The 17961-nt window shown below is 46.7% G+C and overlaps 1 protein-coding gene across 1 annotated transcript in view; it reads left to right on the top strand.

The window, feature by feature from the left end:
* Positions 1-46: 46 nt before the first annotated feature.
* CHSY1 (chondroitin sulfate synthase 1) overlaps positions 47-17961 on the top strand; it is a 78407-nt gene continuing 60492 nt past the window's right edge. The window contains exons 1-2 of the mRNA XM_027688193.1: positions 47-140; positions 9118-9613. Coding sequence (XP_027543994.1) covers positions 94-140; positions 9118-9613 — 543 coding nt within the window. The 5' untranslated portion in view covers positions 47-93. The remainder of the gene's footprint in view (positions 141-9117; positions 9614-17961) is intronic.

Genomic DNA, 17961 nt, shown 5'->3' with positions numbered 1-17961 from the left:
CCGCAGGGCTGCCGCCCGCCGCCCGCCGCCGCCGCCGCCGCCCCGCCGCGCCGCCCCGGCCCGCCGGCTCAGAGCTTCCTCTTCGTGGGGGTCATGACGGCGCAGAAGTACCTGCGGAGCCGTGCCGTGGCCGCGCACCGGTGAGAGGGCGGAGAGGGGGCCGGGGGGCTGCGGTCGGGAGGGCTCGGCGGGGCTCGGGTCCGGCGGGCTGCCTTGGGCTGGGGTCTCTTCGGCTGGGCTTGGGGTCGGGTCGGCTTGACTCGGCTCGGTTTGGCCACGTTGAGCTGAGCTGGGCTTGGCTCGGTTCGGTCCCATTCATCTGGGCTCGGCTCGATTCGGTTTGGCCACGTTGAGCTGAGCTGAGCTTGCCTCGGTTCGGTCCCATTCATCTGGGCTCGGCTCTGGCCACGAGGGCCCCTGGCCCGGGATGCCCTTGCAGCCGGGATGTCCCCGCCGGCCCCGGGGACCGCTCGCCCTTGCCCGGGGCAGGTGTTCGCGATCCTCAGGGCACGCTCAGCCCCGGCTCTCCTCGCACCGTCCCGGGCGCAGGGAGGGAGCCCCGGGGCGCTGTCCGGGCGGGTGCGGGGTGCGGGAGAATCAGTGCCCCGAGCGCTCCTCCGCTGCCCGGGCAGGTCGGCGGAGATGCGAGGGGTCGAGGGAGTCGCATTGCCGCTCTCACAGGGTCTGGTTCAGCCAAGTGCTGCCTGGCAGGTGGCTGGAGGCTTTGCCTGAGGGTCAGGATGCCCCACCACAGAGAGGGGGCACCGACCGCCGGTCACCGAAGGGGGCACGGGCGTCAAAGTGCCTCGTCCCTCAGTGCTTCTGCCTTGGCACGGCTGCGCCACGCTGGTGCAGTCCTTGGCTGCTGCTTCTGGGGAGAGCTGACAGGCTGATGGGAACAGTAATAAAGTTTGGAGACCGTTGTGACCGTCTGGATAGGGAAGAAAAGACCACTGCACCAAGCCAAAAGCATGTGCTTGGGAATGAGACCCAGGAAAGGCATCTGGGAACAAAGAGTAAACCCCACCTTTGCTCACCACAACTGCTGCTGAGGCTGGACCAGGTAGTGAAAGAGCTCAGATGAGGGAAGTCAGCTCGGGTGAAACACTCCAAGCGTTGGGCCGGTGGAGCTAATGCAGGAACTGGGGGCTCAGAGCCGAGTGCTTGTTACCTGAGCACACCTATTTTTGGAGCAGGGACGATCTTTGTGCTGCTTGCTGTAGCCCGCGGCGTGGTCTCCAGCTGTAGCTGGGTATGGCCGTGAGTGCTAACAGGAATTCTGTCCAAAGCCTCGGCAGCATCAGGATAATCATCTCCTCTGTGAGAGACGTGTCTGTGGCTTTGGTGAAACACTCTGCTCTGCTGAAATATGCTGGAATATGCTTATTGCTCCGGCGTCCGCGCCAGCAGGCAGTGCTGGGAGGCTGCACGGGAAGCCTGGCTTGGGAAATCTGAAACAGTTAAGAGCTAAAATGTGAGCTCGGGTAGAACCCCAGCTCTGGCTGAGCGCTGCACAGCCAGCACCGTCGGAGGAGCAGCCAGGAGTTCTGGAGAGGATCTTTAATAAAACATCCCCTTTAGTCTTGTGCTGGAACAAACCCTTCTCCATCTCCCGCCTGCCCTGGCTGAAAAGTACTTGGCCCTGTTGGCCAATAAGTACAGGATGGCAAAACCGTGTATGATGGACCATCTCCATCTCCTCCTCTGCCCAGCTCTGGTTTCAGGAAATCTCTCTTTATATCAGCACCAAATGCAGTAAAATTGCTTAATTTGGGCAATCTGAGGTATATTGTCCACCAACGATAATTTTAATGGAAACTTAATTCCTTCTTTCAGTACTAGACCTATAATTAAGTTACAGGGAGAGCATGATTGGTGCTTTGAAATGGGTGAAAGAATCTGTTTCTTCAGGGTTGTGTTCTTTTTTTCATCACCATGTGGGATGGAGCATTTTGGATTGCAAATCTCACGCGCTGTGTAATTTACATTTACATACAGAGAGGCTGGAGTTGTGTTGGAACATCACGTAACAGGTTTTCTGGCAGAAGAGCTTGTCTAGCATCCATCAGATTTTGTGTCGAGAATTCAAGAAAGGGAAATTTATCACAATATTGTCCAGAGATTGATGTTATTTGGGGAGGAATTTGCTTCGCTGGTGTGGGAAGGATTCTCATCCCTGGTTTTGCCCGTGCTCGCTGAGCAGTCACGTGCTGTGACAGAGCTGGGTTTACAGAACCAGATCTGCAACATCTGCTCACACAAAACAATGGCTAAAGATGCAACTTAACAAATCCAGCTAATGGAAACGGGCTCCTTCAGCCCTTAGAAGGAGATCTGAGTATCACTTTTTGCCACACAGCTATTTTGGTTTAACCTCTAGAGATGATGTCTGCTCTTGGAAAGGACGGATAAAGAGACACTTAGCGGTGTGGTAGGGCTAAATGCGTTTTTGTCACCTCCGTCGGTGAAAGAAATGAGCTAATGTCCTGGTGACAGGAAGACATCTTTGGGGGAAGGTGGGGAGGGGGGAAGAGGAAGACAAACCTGAAATCTTAAATGGCTTTTGATTGCCATGAAGTACTCAAGCAGACAATTGCTGGGATTACTACATTGACAAAGCATCCTGGTGAGCTGAATCGCTGGCACAGCCAGTGAAATGGGAAGCTGCTAGCAAGGCATTCCCGGGGTGGCAGCGTGTGCAGAGCCTTGATACCACGCTGAAAGGAATTAGGGATTCAGAGGCTGAATACCTCCAAATTGCTGTGGCTCAAAGGCCATTTACAGACACAGCTAAAAGGGACCGGAGCGGAAAGCATTTGCTGATCCTTGCTGCTGTGAATCCAGATAGGGTCTAAAAGAGGGGAAGCAATCCACTTCCTGAACATCAATCATGAGTAAAATGACCACTGCAAGGCAAATCAGGCCTGCTGGATTTTTGGGAGCCGCTGGCTCTTTGAAACAGTCGTGCTTTTGTAGTGTACGAGGCAGAGAATAAGCTTTAGATCTACAGGTTTTCGCAGAGCAGGTTTGCAGCCTCAGCGGTTATTGCATCTGACAGCCAGGTTAGCAGAGCTGCCCTTCCAGGAGGCCGGTGAAGTGCAGCAGCAGGAACTGCGGTGTCACATCACAGGACAAGGAATAGTCAGGAAAAGAACCGGGCAGGAAGGAGTTAAAGTATGGCTGGGGTTCAGGGAAAGTGCAACAATATGTGCTAATGGCTTTGCAGTTGAGGGGAGTTGTCCTAAAAGAGCTGCGGGAAGGAGAGGATGGGAATAAGCAGGCTCCCAGAAGATTTAAGTCTGCTGTCTCAGGAACAGAAATATCAGGCAGTTAACCCATTTTTTTTTCCCTTTTTTTTTTTTTTTTTTTTTTTTTTTTTGCGTAGCAACTAGATTTCCCGGGAAACGTGGCAGGAGAGTAGTGTGAATGCAGTTAATGGCTGGATGTCAGCGGCTGGCCTTTGGCAGTATCTCTGCAGGAGCACAGCCGCAGTACTCCTCGGTTTGGGACAGTCCCCAGTGCCACGAGGACCATGAGTGATACCCAGGGCTTGTGCTGAGCCATCCCTCTCCTGTGGCAGAAGGATGCCCTTTGGAGGCTCCATTTGCTGCCACACTGGTAGTGGTGGCTTATAGAAAACAGTGTGCACTGAAATCTAAATACCTGAGCACTTGGAAGGGCTTAAGTGAAAGGCAGCCAGAAGGATTTGGGGTCTAAAGGAGTTTATATTATCTGTCTAAGCCTGCACTAGCTGCTGCAGAAATGTAATACAAAACATATTGTTGTGCTGCTTTTGAATTCAGAGCCTGGGTGGAGGCTGTTGGGTGGCACTGGGGGTCATGTGAAGTGACTTTGAACATCGTGACATCGCAGTACACGTTTTACTTCACGTATGAATTGTACCACAGTCTTGCAATATGAGGACTCAGTTCTGTCCTGCCCTTGTACCTTCCAGCAGAAACATGATGTACTTGGGCTTTCCGAGCAGTAACCTAAAATTTGCAAGAATGTTTAAGGAACAGTATGAAACAAATACAGTGAGAGCAGCTGGCGTTGGTACGTGGAAGATAAGGAGTGACAAAGTCACCTACACACCCCACAATAACCACATGGCCCAAACCTCTGGGACACTTGGGCTTTGATCTTCACCTGACCCATTGACTGTTGGTGTGCGTATGGGTTGATAGATCCATTTCTGTCCCTGCTTCCACAAGGAAGGTGGCTGGATATCCATGGACAGAAAACTGGCATCACTTTAAATTGGAAGAGTTTAGTTCAAAGGACTCTTAAGAGCTGTAGAAGCTGCTTGGGTTCTCTGATAAAGCTGCCCTGCAAAACTTGACAGGAGCTTTTCCTCAAAATCTGAATTCTGTAATGCAGATCTTAACAACAAGGTCTTTTAAACCTATCTGGAGATTTTAGCAAACAGCTTTTTTTGGTGACCTCTCATGATGGTCATGTGCAGTACCATGTGCAGGAGCAGTGTGCTGGTCTCCATGCTCAGTTCTCCTGGCTAAGCTGTGGTTCATTGCTTCCCCTGCAGCAAGTGTTGCTGGAAAGATGGGATCTTGAAGTTATGCAAAACTAGCCCTAATACAACATGAAATTTAGCTGCATTCAAGACATAAGTCTTTTATGTTTGTTATCTTGCTGAGTTCTTCACAAATTATGATTTTCTTCAGCATAATTATACAAGATGACTGTTTCTCAAAACTTTAAACGATTTCTCTGGTCTCCTCTAAGGGATGTTCCTGAGCTGCAGACAAAAACTATTTTTTGTCACAGTGTTCAGCTTGGGTCTCTACAAAGGGAGCACTGTCTGCATAATACCACTGACTGTGCTTCTGCCGAGTCTGCAGAGCTGATAACAAAGCTAGGTAATACAAATAAATAATAAATACTGGAAACTCAAGAATAAAACATTTAAGATCTCTGCTTCTCCTGTTTTAAGCTACGCTTTTTGAGCTTCTTTTTGAATGAAGAAATAACCTTATGACAACATTTGATGACTATAGTTGTGGTCACTTTTTAGAAGATATTAGGGGTTTTTAGCACACTCAGTGTGCACAAAGTTTTCTGTGTTTTGTGAATACCTGTACCAGCTGGGATAAAATCTTTTCACCCAGTTTGCTTGTGACTTGCTCAGATTAGGGTATATGTAGGGTATCCAGTGTGCAAAACTGGTTGAGGGCTGCTAAAATTGATTTGGTAGCCACCAATACTGGAGACTGATGTCCTCTGCTAAGAGCTTTCTCCTCAGGAAGCATTACTGATTTTGTTTGTGTTTGTTTAATTTTCACTTTGATTTTCTTGCCAGAAGACAAGCTTCTGCTTTGTCAGAGTTCTGTACCTCTTGCACTGAGAGAAACCAGGTCACACACTGCTGTGCAGGTGTTTTACCTCCTGGGGAAGGTAATAGAGAGCCTTGCTGTCCTGATTCATGCACATCCTCCTGTTTAGGCAGCAGATTCAGATTACACAGAGGAGATAAGGTTGGGATCTGTCAGAGCAGTTCAGTTGCTGGGTTTTTAAATGACCAGTTCAGGACATGTATCAGTTGTATTCAGAACCTGATATTTTTCCTTGGACAGAGTCAAAATGGCTTTGAGCTGACTGAGGCCATCAGCAAGTGATCCCTGCAGCCAAGGTGTTCTCTGCAGGTGTAGATGCAGGAGTCTGGTGGCAGAAATGCTGTGTCCACATGTCCTTTAAACAGCTGAGGGTGACAGGACAGTGCAGGGGAAAGAGGGCATCAAGTTTCAATAGAAACATTTTCCCTTGTTTTTTTTTAATTATCAAACATACAGTTCTTTTTCAGATACAACCTGCAGGTCTTGTATTGGAGAACCCTTGAGCAGGAAAGTGATGTCGGTGGGTGCTGGTGGGGCCACACAGGTGGGGAGGTGTTGAGACAAGAGCTCTGTGCTAAGGAGCTGAAGGGGTCAGGTTGCTGCCCATAACCTGAGAGCAGACGTGGTAAATGAGACTGGAGGTGGGAGGACAGGCAAGAAACGTAGGTGTTAATACACTAATCTGTGGAATTGCTGGTGATTGAGCCAAGTCTGATTCTTTGCAACGTTGGATAAAAAGTTAAAAACTGCTTTGATCAGAATTCGTCCTTGCATTTACCAGCCCTCGGTTCTGCTGATAACTGGGGTCAGAAAAATGTGCCCACAGTTCATCTTGCTGTCTGTGGTTTGGCTTCTTTGGCTGAGTGCAACAACATGTTTCCTGAGCAAACTGTTCTCTGTGTATTCTCTCCCCAAAAAAGGGCCGCAGCGAGCTGTGGCTCCGACGTGAGGAGCAGCCCGTGGTGACTCCATTGTTTCAGCCTCTGCCGAGCTGTGCTTGCATTGACACAGACACTTGGGCCATTTTTCCATGTGGGAATGTGTTTTGCCTGCTTGGGTTCGAACAAATGCTCAAAGCCACAGTCACAAATAACACGTCGAGTTGTCTCATCCCAGAAATTGTGTTGTTGCAGGAAGTGAACAAAGGCTCAGTCAAGCTGTGCTGGGGCTTGGTCGATGTGGTTGATGTGGTTGACGTGAGATCCCAAGGCTGAAGTAACATTTTGGTGCCGACCCAGGTCGCACACTGGTCCTTGGGGTGTGGTTATTGTTAGGACCTGGTCTTTCTGTCTGTGTTGTGCTCCTCACATGTGCAGGAATATATGGTTTACTCTCTGGTTTACTCCTGCTTTAACGTGAAACTTAAGTATGGCACAGACACATGGAAAGATGGGCTCAAACTGGCTTTGATTTGAGGGTTTTAGGGCAATGAGAAGGCTGGGAATCAAACATGCCAGGGTTTATGGATGTACATGCATTTTGTTCCCTCTCCATTGAGTGGGAATTCTTCTCTTGACAATACTTTGTGGGTCCTGAGGTGAGGGTACCTAGGTTGAGAGCAGGGAGTAAATTTAAGCTGGGAACCAACAGAATGGGTGGTGGTTTAAAAAAAAAGTTAAAAAAATAGTTGAAGACAAATCCTCATGAGTCCAGAAAGGAGCTAAAGCCTGGAGTGATAGAAAATACCCTGTGTTGTCCATAGATTGTAGTCATTACAAAGGCAGATCTTTCCGGATATGGAGAGCAAGTCTGAAAATTCATTGTTTGCTTTTGAATAAAAAAGTCAATAAACAGAAATTCCCATAAGACTTTAGCTAATAACTTGTCCTGCGTCCATCCAAAGCTGCCTTGGGAACTGCTTGCAGTGGATGAAATTTTTCAGTAGCTTCTTCCGCCTTTTCTTTCTGTGAGATTAAAATTAAAATGCATCAAGTACCTTTAACAAAGAGAAGTCTTTTAAACTTAGATTGGGGGTTGGTATGGGAAGAGCGGTAGATGATTTGTATGTTGAGTGTGGGTGTCAGAAAATAAACAGCAGAACTTCCTTAATGATTAGTGAAAGGTCAAGATACGATCATGTCTCGTGTAAAAGGGGCAGCTTTCAGTGCTTTAACAGGATATGACTTACAACCAGTAGTACTGTGCATTAATTGCATGACTGATGATTAAAAGCCTCATCACCTCTATTGTGAAGTCAGTGGGAATGTTTCTATTTGCTTTACTCTGTGCTCTTTGGGAAGCTGGGATCTAAACTTTTCCTATGAAACACTACCCATGGCAGTAAGAAATCCAGAAGACAAAGCTTTTAAAGTAATTGGGTGATATTAATTACACACAGCTCAATTAGTGTGAAACTGTTAAGGTGTCAAAGTTGATGTTTACGTAGGTCTAATTAGATACCTTTGCGTTTTCTGGTGGAGCTTAAGGAACAATTCTGCTGAAGTATATTTGTGTTTCAGACTTCGCACAACAGCTAATTCTGGAGATTTCAAATTTCAGACGGTCTGTGCTGCCCAAAATCTGCTCAGGTTTTGGCAAGAAACCTGTGCTGAGAGGCATCTGGTCAGAGTGACACTGATGCATTGAGGGAATACTGTGTCCTTTACCTTGAGAGTGTTTTCAAATTCACCTTTAGGTTGTATTCTGATCATAGTCACCAAATATAATTATAAAATATTCTCCCCCTATACAAAAAGGAGCAAAACTTGTTGGTTTACCAATGAAAATAGTTTTCTGTGAGGGATATGTGATCTCTGCTTTTTTCCCCCAGATAGAATCTCAGAAAATGGTGCTGAAAGCTTAAAATTAATAATTTTTAGGGCAAGGCTGTAACAGTTACATGACTGAAAATCCTCCCTGGAGGAGACAGTGTTCTGCAGTCTGCCTTGAGGAATCATCCTGCAGCTCTTCCTGCCATACAAATGACCCAGTTTGCCCACGCAGATGGGTTGAATTTGTCAGAGGAGCACGGAAGGTGTGGAGCAGATGTTGTCTCTGTGCTGCTTTGCGCAGAAAAAGCTCCTCTTACGTGATGTTCCTCTTCACTAAAATCTGGAATGAGGTGTCTGGCAAGCTGCTGGAGGTGTGAGTGTTGGTAGCACCATGTTATTGTGGGAGTTACACGTTTTACAGACATCTTTTAGGACTTAAATGGTATGGACAAACCCACCTGAGGTTACTGTTGCTCCATGCTCCCTGCTTTGCTTCTTCAGGCAGCATCTGGAGAAGCTGCTGTTTGGTTGCTTTCCCACGGGATACCGATTCCTTGCAAGTTCATGTGAATTTACTCCCTGGAAGTCAGTGCTTCTGAGAAGTGCACATTTGAGCTTTTGGAGAGGCTTAGAGGGAATGGAAGGTGGAGATGATGCTGGATAACTTGCAGGGAAGCTTTGGAAGTGTTAAATCCAGTTGTATGTGAGCTGTTTGTCCATACTGGCTCCCCCCTGTATTTTGTGGCCAATACTAGTTAGTCCAAAACTGAGTGTGCATAAGAAATCCTACCTTCCACTAGTGAACTGCTACTATCAACTACTTTTCTAACACATGGAGGTGCAAAAATGATATTCAGATGCTTGTCATAGCAGAACTTTTTGTGTGTTGTACCAGTTGCTCTGTGTGCCATGTCCTCATTTGTGTGGTAAAAAATAACCCATCAGGGCGTTTATAAAGACAATTTGTAAAGCAGATATGGTACAGTCTCTAGTAGCACTCTCTGCCTGCCCTGGTTTGCATACTTAATTAGTCCTTCTTGTCTTTTTCAATCTAGAACATGGTCCAAAACCATTCCTGGCAAGGTTGAGTTCTTCTCCAGTGAGGGTTCGGACACCTCTATTCCCATCCCCATCGTGCCGCTTCCAGGTGTAGATGACTCTTACCCACCCCAGAAGAAATCTTTCATGATGCTCAAATACATGCATGACCACTACTTGGACAAATACGAATGGTTTATGAGGGCTGACGACGACGTTTACATCAAAGGGGACAAACTGGAGAACTTCCTCAGGAGCCTGAACAGCAGCGAGCCGCTCTTCCTGGGGCAGACCGGGCTCGGCACCACGGAGGAGATGGGGAAGCTGGCACTGGAACCGGGCGAGAACTTCTGCATGGGGGGGCCAGGAGTGATCATGAGCCGGGAGGTGCTGCGGAGGATGGTGCCCCACATTGGCGAGTGCCTGCGGGAGATGTACACGACCCACGAGGACGTGGAAGTGGGGAGATGCGTGCGGAGGTTTGCGGGAGTGCAGTGCGTCTGGTCCTACGAGGTAAGGATGAGGAGCGTGCTTTGGGGAGAGGTAGAGGGGAGGGTGGGAGAGGCTGCAGCAGGGGAGTGCTGTTGTACATAGCAGTTCCTCCAGCCCTCGCCTCCCTTTGCAGCTTGACCACCCAGCTGTACAGTTTCTACACTCTTTGTTTCCTAGAAGTGTCAGGAAAGACCTACGGAAATATGGAAGTGCAGTGCTAAGGGAAACAGAGTTGGACACGAGGCACATGAGGGATAGGGGAGGAACATTCATCATTCATAACAGATATGTTTATTTAGACAGAAAGGGAATAAGCTTAAATCAAAATGGCCACGACTGCCTGCAGTCCTGACTGCCCAAGCCTCTTTTATCTTCTTTAGCTCGTCATGGTGCGAGCGTGGAAAATGGATGATACAATTACCGTGTTTCTTACCGCAGTGGAAATGTGTGAGGCTGACAGATGTTTGCCCTGACACTGACATTTTTTTCCCAAACTAGAGATGTCTCCTGGTGGCTGGCACTGTCACCCTGCACAGCTCATATCTGCTGCTGCCCTGGGGACTTGCTAGCAGACCCACCCTGCTTGGCCTTGATGTCAGCAGAGACAAGCCACCACTCTCGGTGGTGGTTTTGGATGAGCCAAAACTCGTCCCAGAGAGTCCCATCCTGCTTGTGGCAGGGTTTTCTGCTGCTGTTTGCTGGGGGCTGGCAGCTCCTCTCAGGGGTGAGGGGGTCTTCTCCTGCCTAGGTGTGTGCTGGGCTTTTTGACTCGAGTCCTGGGTGTTTGCAGGCTGTGTGGTTGAAAACACCTACTGGGCTTGAGCTGCAGTTTCACCAGAGCAGATGCCAGTGGGTCTGTCATAGAAATAAGGGAGAAGCTGAAAGCAGAAGAGAGGGTGAACAGGTTTTGTACACAAACATTTATGACTTGACGCAACTACTGCTTTATCCTTTTATGAGATGTGGTGAAGGGGGGGATTCTTCTGCCCGTGTGACAGGAGCTGTGGTCACAGACGATGACAGATATTGCTGCTGAGCCTCTCTGTCACTGGCAAAGAGTTGTGTTCCACTTCTAACACTGAGTTTCTGCCCCCGAAAGCTGTTGCCTCGTTTCAGTTCACAGTTCAGTGACAGGAAAGCCTCTGAGGAAGGGGAAAGAGGTTTCCAGCTGCAGTAATTCATTCATGTCTTTTGTACCTAGAGATTTTCTGGACTAACAGTGTCTCTCCATGTTCCTTGCTTTCAGACCTGGAACTAGTTTATGTATTGCCAGCATTGTGGTTAGAAGTTTGTAAGGAGTCAGTAACTTTTTCCACAGTTTCTAGCCGCATAAAATTTTTACTCTAGACATTCAGAGTTGAAATAACTTCTGCTGTGAGTGCCTGTACCATGTGGCATTTGATTAAGTTACTGAAGGTTAACATTTTGGTTCTACTTAAACTGGCAGAGCTCTCCTAAATTCAGTATGATCAAATGTTGGGTTGAAATAGCTACTGACAGCACACAACTGCACTAAGAATGCTGTCTGACAGAAATAGATGGGGTTTTTCTCAAAATCAGTTTTGTTTGATCAGCTTCTGTTAAATTATCCCTAGTGCTGGATTCTCCTGAGTGCCATGAATTACTTAAAATTGGTTTGTGTGAAGGGTATAAACTGTAGGATGTGCAGAAGTAACCCAAGAGTGTGAGATGTTAAGGCTCAGCTGTTTGGGGAGGAGGGAAGAGTTTCAGTGATGAAAGGCACTCTGCTTCTGCAAGGGGTAGGTCCACTCTCATTTAGTTGTGGCTTTTCAATTTAAAAACCTGTCATCTTTTCCTTTTTTTTTTTTTTTGATGTGGTCCTCTCATTGCCCAGACAACTAGATGAAATGTGCCTGGTATTTTATTTCAGATAAAGCAATAGCTGTGTGAAGTAACACAGCTGTCGTAACAGCTGTGTTGGGAAAGCCTGGTGTAAAAGCGACATTTTCCGTGTCTTGTACGTTCACGAACATCAAGTAACAGGCCACTGGAAGTGGATTGCAAAGCGTTGTATTTCAGTGAGCTCCTGATGGAGGAAAAAGTTTATCTATGCCTGCTCTGCTGGGGCACAGCCACCGGATTCTTCACAATTCCCATGGAAAGGGAAGCCGCGACGGCACGAGGCTCAGCAAACAAAGCGGCGTTGGCCTCAGAAAACCCAAACTTCTCCTTTGCAGCCTGCACTTCCTATTCTGGAGGGGCTCAAGTGGCAGCACAAATGAGGAGTTCAGGGCTTTTCAGTCACCCCCCAGCTCGCTGGTTTTAGTCCGTAGCATCTCGGACGTGGAATGCGCTGCCGGACCTCTCTGCGGGTGGCTTTTTCCCTGCACTGTTCTTGTGGTGGGCTCCCTGCCCAGAACCGTTTTACTCATCTCCATGACTGTCACTGCCCTCTTTCTCCGATTTTTAGGATCCCACAATGTCTTTACTGTGCTGCTCATCTTCCCTGGCCCTGGCCCTGGTGTTGTGCCCAAATGCATCACCAGGCCTGACTCTGTGTGTTTTTTCTGCTCGCAGCAGTCTGTCTCAAAACCCCTTTTTTCCCCCCCTTCCTGTGTTTCTGTCACTGCTCTGCTCTCCGCGGTGCCTCTTAGACCACTTCATTAGTGGCACCGGTTATTGCCCGTTTCAAGACTTGTAAGGATTTGTTCACACTCTTCCTGCCGTCAGGAGCTTTTCAGCAAATACAGTAGAGGAATTGACACCAGGATTCTTTGGACTTCCTGTGTCATCTCACCCCAGAAAAGAGGCAGCAACAGCCTGTGCAAGCTTGAGAACTGAAGCTCCCTGGGCTCTGGGGAGCTTCGTCTGACCCACCCGGGCTGCTGCTCCAGGAGCAGTTTGCAGCCCGTGATGGATTTTAGGCTCCTGTGACCAGGCTCGTAGCAGTTGCTGTATTTGATGCAGGTCGAGTGAGTCACTGACGAGACCTGCCTGTTAAATGTGAGTTCTTTAGGGCAAGGATTATCATCATTGTAAAAACAAAGCCGAGACTGTTGCTGCTATTTGACAAATAGCTGTAAAACTCAGTGCTCTATAGGGTGGAGCAGCCAAGGCTGGAGGTTTCATGCAGCAAACTGGAAGAAAAAAGTCATTAAAAGAATGGAGCTGTGAAATCTCAGAAGTTTACAGAAGGGAGCTCGAGGGTCTGTGAAACAATGTAGAGTGTGGTCATTCCTCCTGAGGAGGACCAAAGGCTTGTACTGAACTTGCTCTGGAAGTGAAATGATTCTGCATTTCTAGTGAATGTTGGTATTTTGGACCTCTGGCACACTTGCTGTGTGCTTTTCTCAGAAGAAATTTCCATACTTAAGTCTCCTTCTTTCTCTTCTTTACTTTCACCAGTAGTTCTCCCAGTTCATCTTGCATGGATCACAGGGACATAGAAGTTTTGTTTTCTCCTACGCTGCCATGTGGTGCCATGTGTGGTCTTGGCAATTCAGCCTGAGAACAAGTTTCAGTTTTGAAGACAAGCTCTCTCATTTGTGATTTAAACCATCCCAACGTATTGCTGACCTCAGTTTTCATTTTGAGTCTGATATTTCCTCTAAATGCACCTGAATTACGAAGCCATCGCTGTGTAGCTTGGTTTTGTTTCAGTCTTGTTTCGTAGCTGCTGCTGAACATTGTTCTAATTTATGTTAAATATCTTCACAACTTGAATACAAGCTCTTTGTAGCTGCTAAAAATCAAAGTAGTGCTGATATAGCCCATTAATTTCTTCACTAATAAAGCTCTTCTGACACACGCTGCTTTTAAGTGATGCTGCTTTGTGTCCTATAGTGCAGCAGAAACAGCTGGATCTCACAGAGTGGCTTATTCTACCTCTAATTGCTGGTGTAAATGCCCAGTTGTTTTCTCTGGTTTTCCCTCTGTTCTCATTGAGGCTGTGGGAGAAATTAGGTAAGAAGCAACCAAATGTGTCTGTGTGGAGGTGGCACAAGTACTCTTAAATACCCTGAAATGAGACAGGATTTTTTTATAATATACATGGAAAAGAAGGTATGACAAAGGCAGTGATCACATCAGGAAACGTGAGCATCAAGGAAGAGCAGGTCCAACCTTCTGAGCGTTGGTGAGGGAAAAAATAGGGCAGTGGTGACTGGGGATAGCAGGGGGCTTCTGGGAGAAGGGGGGTTTGAATTAACATTTGGTGTGGTCTTTCATCTGGAGTAATTGAAGATAATTGCTACTGTGAAATTCACTGAAGTTAGGAAAGCCCTTAAAGTGCACATTATATCTGCCAAGTACATTGGCAGTGCCAGAATGTACCGTTTCTGGAATGGACTCTCCCATGGGCAAAACTGAAGTTTATGGCTTTCAGTAAGACAGCCAGAAGTCAAAAAAAGATGAAAGTCCTGCTGTGATTGATCAGATCTGAAAGACTGGGAAGAGGTGCAGCTGCTAACGGCTAATGTGCAGTTCGTTTGCTTTATCCTCTGAGAAAACCTTTTTCTTCATTATCAAAAAAAAGGAGATTAATCCTGTGGTAGGTGGCTCGTGTGTGGCACACTGTGTGCAGTGGCTGCTGCAGCATGGGTCTGTGAGGAGGTGCTGGGCAGGGTGCTCTGAAGCACCTCGGTTCTCTGCAGACACTGAGGGCAGTGGGGTTGGACTGTGATGTTTGGTCACTCTGGCTCTGTAAACCCTCGCCTTGGAGTCCAGGCTTGTCTTGGTGGTGGGAGCATCCAGCAGCACTTCTGAAATCAGATGCTCTAATATATGTGTATTGTCCTGGCTTCAAAGCTTGTGCTTTTTGTCAAAGTCAGAGCATAGGAAATTGGCAAACCCTGACAGCACAGATATCTTATCTCCTTGTATGTGCAGCCCATTGCACCTCTTCGTTCAAGAAACCTACGATACAAATCATGTGTGAGAGAGGGAGGATACAAATGAGCCCAGAGTTTTAGAGTGGATGTTTATAAATCATCTTTCCTCCAGCACTAAATTTTATCTTCAAAACGCTTCTGAGATGTCTTTTTGGCTTCAGATTAAGTTGTAAGTGGGTGGCCATGTGTTCTGGGGCTGGATGGAGATTGAGCTCCCTGAATTCAAGGTAATGAGAAATGGCATTTTGTCAGAGGACAGACAGGTAAGACTAGAGAAGAGCATTATCTGGGCAGGGCAGGTGGTGTGTGGGGGTCAGTGTGAGACTGAAAATACGTGACTGATGTGACAGGGAGTCACTGTGAGGACAGTGGGAGAGGCAGCGCGGTTTGACCACTGTGGTCTAATTTTAGTGTTTGCTGAGGAGGAGGGCAGAGAGGTCAAAGGAGAGAGTAAAGGCTGCAGACTGGGCTTGTGAAACCAGGTGTGGGTTAGGAGGGTTTGGAATAAGGAGACTTATCTCGGGTCTGCACCCAGGTCCTGACCTGGCTCTTTCAGTTCAGAAAATAGTTGAGTGTTTGAGAACCAGATATTTCAAAGAGGGAGAACTTGGCATCGCTAAGTTATTTCTTAGTGACTTCTGAACTCAGGTTGGTAAAGGTTTCTTCTGTGTTGCAGAACTCAAGAGCAAGTGTTGTAACAAAACTTGAGTCTGGATCACACTCCCTTTCTGCAGACCATCCTTTTCAAAGTGGAAGGCTGTGTGGTTCATGCTTACACATAGATGCCTTTTCCAGGCTACAGAGACTGTTTGGGACTGACCTAGTTTTTGTGAGCACACGGTTAATCTGTCCTTAGTTAGCTGAGTGACTTGACCTAATGCCTAAGCTGAGGGTTGCTGACATGAGGACTTTGATGGTGTCGTGCAGACCCTTAGGAAGCTTCAGCCATGAATCCAGCAAGCAGAAGTATTGCTTTTTTCCTCATTATTGTTGTTGTAAAGTGCAGTGGTTCGGTTATAAATTAGCATCTTTGCAGCCTGTTGAGTTCAGAGAGCCATCAGGATTAGTTGTTATCTTGAGGACAAGTCAGGAAAGGCTAATCCTTCATTGCATGGCAGGACAAAGAACTCTAGTAAAATAGCTCATCATCCCAGTTTCTTAATTAAGGCACTCAGAAGATAGTTGAGGATTTGAGTTTGTTCTGTTGAGCAGCAGTGGGGATAGGCAGAGGGAGGTAAGTCAGACTAGAAGCTTTCTATTGTACTTTTTTCTTTTAAACTAATGGGAAAGCCATCCCACAGGGTAGATTATTACTTTACAGCTTGCTGGAGTTGTGAGACTTGGAAGAAGCAACATTGTGCTGTGATCAGAGCTGCACAGTTTCTTGCAGGAGAATCCCACCTGACTGGACACCTCGGAAGGACACTGTTAAATTCCAAATCTAATCAATACCAAACCCAGTAATACCTTTGTAGTCAGTTATCTCCCATGGGTCAGTTACATCTGACCAAATTTTGAGTTGGCAAGTTTCTTTTTCCATTTAGTGCTTATTTCTGTGTATAAAATACAAGGGTGGGGGAATAAACCACTTCATGGTTTCTGTATAAACAGAATCTCTGTAAATGTCATACGTGACTCGACAGTAAAAAAGTAAATTAAAAAAATTTGTCTTTCTCACTAAAGGGGACACGAAGTGTTTTCATCTGGGGCTCTCAGTATGGAAGTTTTTAGCTGGTCTATATGTAGAGGGTAACTGTGACCTGGATGTTTGGGGGAGGGGGAGTTAGTTTTGTTAATTTGGAGAGAATATTTGCATTTCTCCCTTCAGTCTATTATAGCTGAGTCCTGTGAGCAGCTTAAAGCACCAGCAGCATGGAGATGTCAGAGCCTGTAAGCATGGGAGAGAAAAGCCAGACTTGTTTGGTGATGGGAAATAGAAATGAAGTGCTGATGTGGGGAAGGGGCTTAATATAAACTTAGCTGAGGTCACCAACAGGATGGTAGGAACACACAGCTCCAGTGCCTTCAGTGTAGTATACTTGGAGTATGGTGTTTTGAGAAATACTGGGATTTTTTCAGTAAAACCAATTGAATTATTACAGAGAAGGAACAAAAGTTGGATTTTGTAAATGTATGGATATGATGGGGTGTCTATTTGTTACTTAAAAAAAACAGATTTAGTGTAAAACATTGTTTGCTTTTGAACTTTCAATGAATCAACACAAATAATTATCCAGAGTTGGTTTAGGCTAGTTATAGCCACAGTGGAGTGTAGCATTAACCTGTTTTGAAGGGCTTTCTTAATGCTTTTGGAGCAAGTAGTTCCTATCAGGCTCGCTCTCCTGAGAGAGCACTGAGCAGCTGCTCTGTGAGCGCTTCCCTGGGCTGACAGTGTACCAGGGCAGTGTCTGGGGATGCATTTCTGATCCCTGCAGTCACATTTTGCCAGTTCACATTGTTGGCAGTCACTGGTCTGCTGCTGGTGCTGGGAGAGAGATTGAAAAGAGCTGTTAACACCAGGTGACTCCTCACCCCGGCCCGGGAGTTGCCAGTTCGCCTTTTGATTCTCCTGAAGTCCTATCCTTGATGGATTTGTGGTCCCCTGGTGCTGACAAGGCAAAAGGTTGCATTTGGAGTGCTGGTATGTTCCTTTTTCTGTAGCTTGCACCTGCAATTACAAATGAAAACTGCATATGTTGTCTTCCCATGCATTGTACCCAAGTGCACCTGGTGTGTCAGGTGCTTTTTTTTTGGCTTTTTGGGCTCTGGTGGGAGAACCACTGGTTCGTGGAGGGACAGGGGAGATAGAAGATGACAACCTGCAGCAGGCAGGTAGCAGTTTAGCCCAGTGCTCTGGGCTGTGTGTGATGGCCCTGTGGACCGTGTGAGTCCCTAATCTGACTGCACAGAGGATTAATTACCCTGCATTTGTCTAACCTCATTTCCTGTAGACACCTCCCAGCTGAAGAGCTGCTGTTTTGTATTCTAAAACCATCTGATTTGAAGCAGAGAACTCGATTCTACTTAGCTGGACTGTTACACCATCTTAATTGATCTTTAAAATGCTTAAAACATTTTCGCACTAATTTCCTGTGTTAAAAGCTTATCTGGACTCCTGGTGGTGTGAACTTTCATGGTTATCAGCTGGAGACCTCTTAAAATCTTGCCAGAAATCCCAATTGCCTGAAGGGTGGGGATTATCTTCCTGCATGCCCAGACCAAAATGACCTTTATGTGTCACAAAGAAGTTGGGAACTTAATTGGAAGAGTTTGGGGAACTAACTGGTTTTGTTTTCTTCAGTGCTGAAGTTTTAGCTGAAACTGGAAGTCCTTGCAGAACTGCAAGTTGAATCCTGGTTATTTCTGGTTAGTTTCTTACACAAAAGTACCTTTCTGCTGTGAAAACAAATTAGTGTCAATGTTTTTTTTCAGTTGTGTCTTGAGCAAGTTAAAAGTGCTACTATAATAAAGAAGCCAAAGTAAAAGTTGTGGCAGATTTTTCTCAGGTGAATTCTCAAG

The sequence above is a fragment of the Neopelma chrysocephalum genome, unplaced genomic scaffold, assembly GCF_003984885.1.
Source record: "Neopelma chrysocephalum unplaced genomic scaffold, ASM398488v2 Primary Assembly neopelma1_75, whole genome shotgun sequence".
Classification (NCBI taxonomy): Eukaryota; Metazoa; Chordata; class Aves; order Passeriformes; family Pipridae; genus Neopelma; species Neopelma chrysocephalum.
This window is presented reverse-complemented; position numbering and strand designations above follow the sequence as displayed.